This window comes from Pundamilia nyererei, unplaced genomic scaffold, assembly GCF_000239375.1.
Source record: "Pundamilia nyererei isolate P.nyererei 1_Seehausen unplaced genomic scaffold, PunNye1.0 scaffold00010, whole genome shotgun sequence".
Lineage (NCBI taxonomy): Eukaryota > Metazoa > Chordata > Actinopteri > Cichliformes > Cichlidae > Pundamilia > Pundamilia nyererei.
The window spans coordinates 31823-34955 of NW_005187411.1; the positions used below are offsets into that span (position 1 = coordinate 31823).

Consider the following 3133-nt stretch of genomic DNA (forward strand, 5'->3'; position numbering starts at 1 on the left):
AGGTCAGCGTCCAGATGAGGATGGTGATGAGAGTCATGGTGGTTGTGCTTTCTGCTGTGTTGACTGACAGATGTGAGTCCTGCAGTGTTGAAGTCACAGGACTATAAACCTTCTCAGTTCTCTGGAGGATCAGCTGATGATGCAAAGCCTCCTCTCTATGGAAATCATTTCTCTGCTCTCAACACACTGAAGGCAACGTGAAACAACTGAAGAAAATATTTACATTGGGATTGCAACTAAGGTGTCCATGGCTGCAAATGATACGTTTTATTTTGAGTGTGATTAGTATGAAATCTAAAGTATAGAAAATTGTGATTTTTTTTTACTTTACTTTAAATTTGCTTTGTTAGTAGTCAGTATTGAGAAGCATTTTGTTAGATGCTCTGTTACAAAGACAGTAATTGTTTCTATTTCCAGTTTGTAGATTGTCAAGATATTATCTTTATTTGTAGGAAAATTATTTTGTTCTTTTTAAAGCATTTTAGATTAAAACTAGCATAAATGTAGCCGTTTAGATTAAGTATTGGGGTAGCAGACATTTTCTAAGTGCTTAGATACTTGTTCTGAGTGCAGGCGGTTTTTGTGCGGCCACTTAGTGAGTTTGTATCACTGTGGTACACTTTTGGCAGAGGAACCAAACTCATCGTTAACTGTAAGTACCAAAAACTTTTACTTTGCAAAACATGTAGTATTAATAATACTACATATACTAATAATAATACTAATTAATGAACTTTAGATTTTTGTATGTTGCTAATAATTAAGGTTAAATTGAAAAAATGCTGATGTCACAAAATGAGAAAAAAACGTATTCTTTCCAAGCTGCAGTTAAATTCATTGAATCAATGAACAATTATCTATTTTCATCATACTTTATATTTTTTTAAAAATATTTAGAAAAGTCAAAATAAACTAATAAATTAAAAATGTAACACTGCAGAAGAGCAGCTGTAATATTTTAGCTCATTATTTCAATATCTGCTTATTTTTAGATTTAAAATGTGATCCGTAGTTTTGCCAAATTAAAAAAGTGATTTTTTTTAGAGTAACTGCAGATCATCTTGGTGTTCATGGCTCATTAACTTTAAATGTAGTTTTAAAGGAAGTGAAAGACACAGATGACAAAGATTTGACTGTTCACATGAGTGTTTCAGCTTGGTTCATTTATATGTAGGAACATTATCACAGAGATGAGTTATTCACTTTGAAGTATTATTCAATAGATATAGGAATAGATTACCATATAACTGCCTTTCAAAGTTTCTTCACCTTTTTGACTCTCTCCTCTCTCTGCGCTGTCTCCTCCAGTGGGTGTGTTGAGGCCCACCCTGACTGTCCTCCCTCCTTCCAAAGAGGAGGAGAAGAAAAGCAGTGCCACTCTGGTGTGTCTGGCCACTGGAGGGTTCCCCTCAGGTTGGAAGCTGGGCTGGAAGGTGGGGGGCTGTAGCCCATCTTCAGGGCTGTCAAACAGCCTGGAGGTCTTGGGGACAGATGGTCGTTACAGCTGGAGCAGCACCCTGAGCCTCTCTGCAGACCAGTGGAGGAAGGCGGGCTCAGTTAGCTGTGAGGCCAGTCTGAGTGGACAGAGCCCCGTCACTCAAATCCTGGACCCTGACCACTGCTCAGAGTAGAGCTTCAGCAACACTTCCTGTCTACAAATGATGTTTTCGAATCTACAGATCTCTGTTCCAGTGTGTCTGTAAAACTATGTTTGATCTTTCGAGAAATGTTCATATTCATGTTCTGCTTCTTGCCCACTATAATAAGCAGTGTTGGTCAAGTTACTTGAAAAAAGTAATCAGTAACTAATTACTGATTACCTCCCCAAAAAAGTAATCCCGTTACTTTACTGATTACTTATTTTCAAAAGTAATTAATTACTTAGTTACTTTTTAAAAACACGATTTACAACCTGAAGAGGTGATAAAGCGATAGATCTTTCAGCCCAATTCTACTTTTTCTGCATAATCCATCATACAAAATGTAATCAAATGGAAAAGTCTCTTTTTAAAACTTGTTTTATTAGTTTTAATCTTTTAACTTTATGCATCAAGCAAAAATTTAATTATATGCAACATTCTCTGACTGGAAGAAATTTGTTTAATATTTAAACCTATTTTCTGCACATTACATAAAATAAAATATTTTTTGTGTTTACACTCACTCTTTCAAATAGATGCAAGTAAAACACAGCAGAAAATAAATAAAGTCAAAGACTCAGTGGTCCTGTTGCTCTATTTTCACCTGTAAAGCAGGACTGCAGTAGGCGGAGGTTTACCCTGGTGCAGGTGTGCCACAGCGGTCAGTGGAAGAATCCGCGAGTTTCTCTGAGTTTCCCATTACGTGCTTGCTTGGAAGTTTAGGGGTTTTTTTCGCTGTAAAAAGAAGTTTTCTTCCCACACACAACGGACACTAATGTTTTTATCACTTTTTATGGAATCAAACTCAAAGTAAGGTCAGTACTTCATCGCTTTAAACGCTGCATGCTCATACTCTCTCCTGCATTTGATATATGATCCATTGTTGATCTGCACACAGCTGTTGTCACGAACGTGGCACTTGCTTACTCACTGTCATGAGACATTCTGGCAAAAAATCACGGTTTTAGTAACGCAGTAACGCAGCGTTCCTACGGGAAAGTAACGGTAATCTAATTATGGTTTTTGCAATAGTAATCCCTTACTTTACTCGTTACTTGAAAAAAGTAATCGGATTATAGTAACGCGTTACTGCCAAACTCTGATAATAAGGAATGTAACTTACAGCATGAAATAAAAGTACAATAAAACACTCTGTTCGTATTTACTTAGTTTTGCAATAGAGCTTTTATGTTTAATTATTAAACCTTATGCTGCATTGTGAATCTCATACTTTTGCGCAACAGAGTTAAAGATAAAGCTTAACATGTTCATTATATTATAATTACAATAGCGGTAGGGGAAAATTATGGGGATGTAATATTTTTTTCTATCAATGCATCCATCGCAGCAGCCATGTTTTAGAAAAGATAAAATTAAATGATATACATTTTTATGTTAAAACTTCTTATTATAAACTTTTATTTTGTGTATGTGTTTGATGACTCTATTGTTGTGTTCAGTGGACCAGTTATTCTCATCACAGTCTCTTCACT

The 3133-nt window shown here is 35.8% G+C and overlaps 2 gene segments (V, D, J or C); one reads left to right on the forward strand and one right to left on the reverse strand.

Moving 5' to 3' along the window:
- The window catches only part of LOC102194379 (Ig kappa chain V-III region NG9-like), a 594-nt gene extending 426 nt beyond the window's left edge, over positions 1 to 168 (reverse strand). Inside the window, 1 exon segment of the V gene segment in view lies at positions 135 to 168. Within this exon segment, the coding sequence occupies positions 135 to 168 (34 nt within the window).
- A 119-nt stretch (positions 169 to 287) lies between these two features.
- Positions 288 to 1631, forward strand: LOC102194687 (Ig lambda-3 chain C region-like). The segment is given in 3 exon segments: positions 288 to 299; positions 574 to 652; positions 1309 to 1631. Coding segments are annotated over 3 exon segments (414 nt in total).
- Positions 1632 to 3133: the final 1502 nt, after the last annotated feature.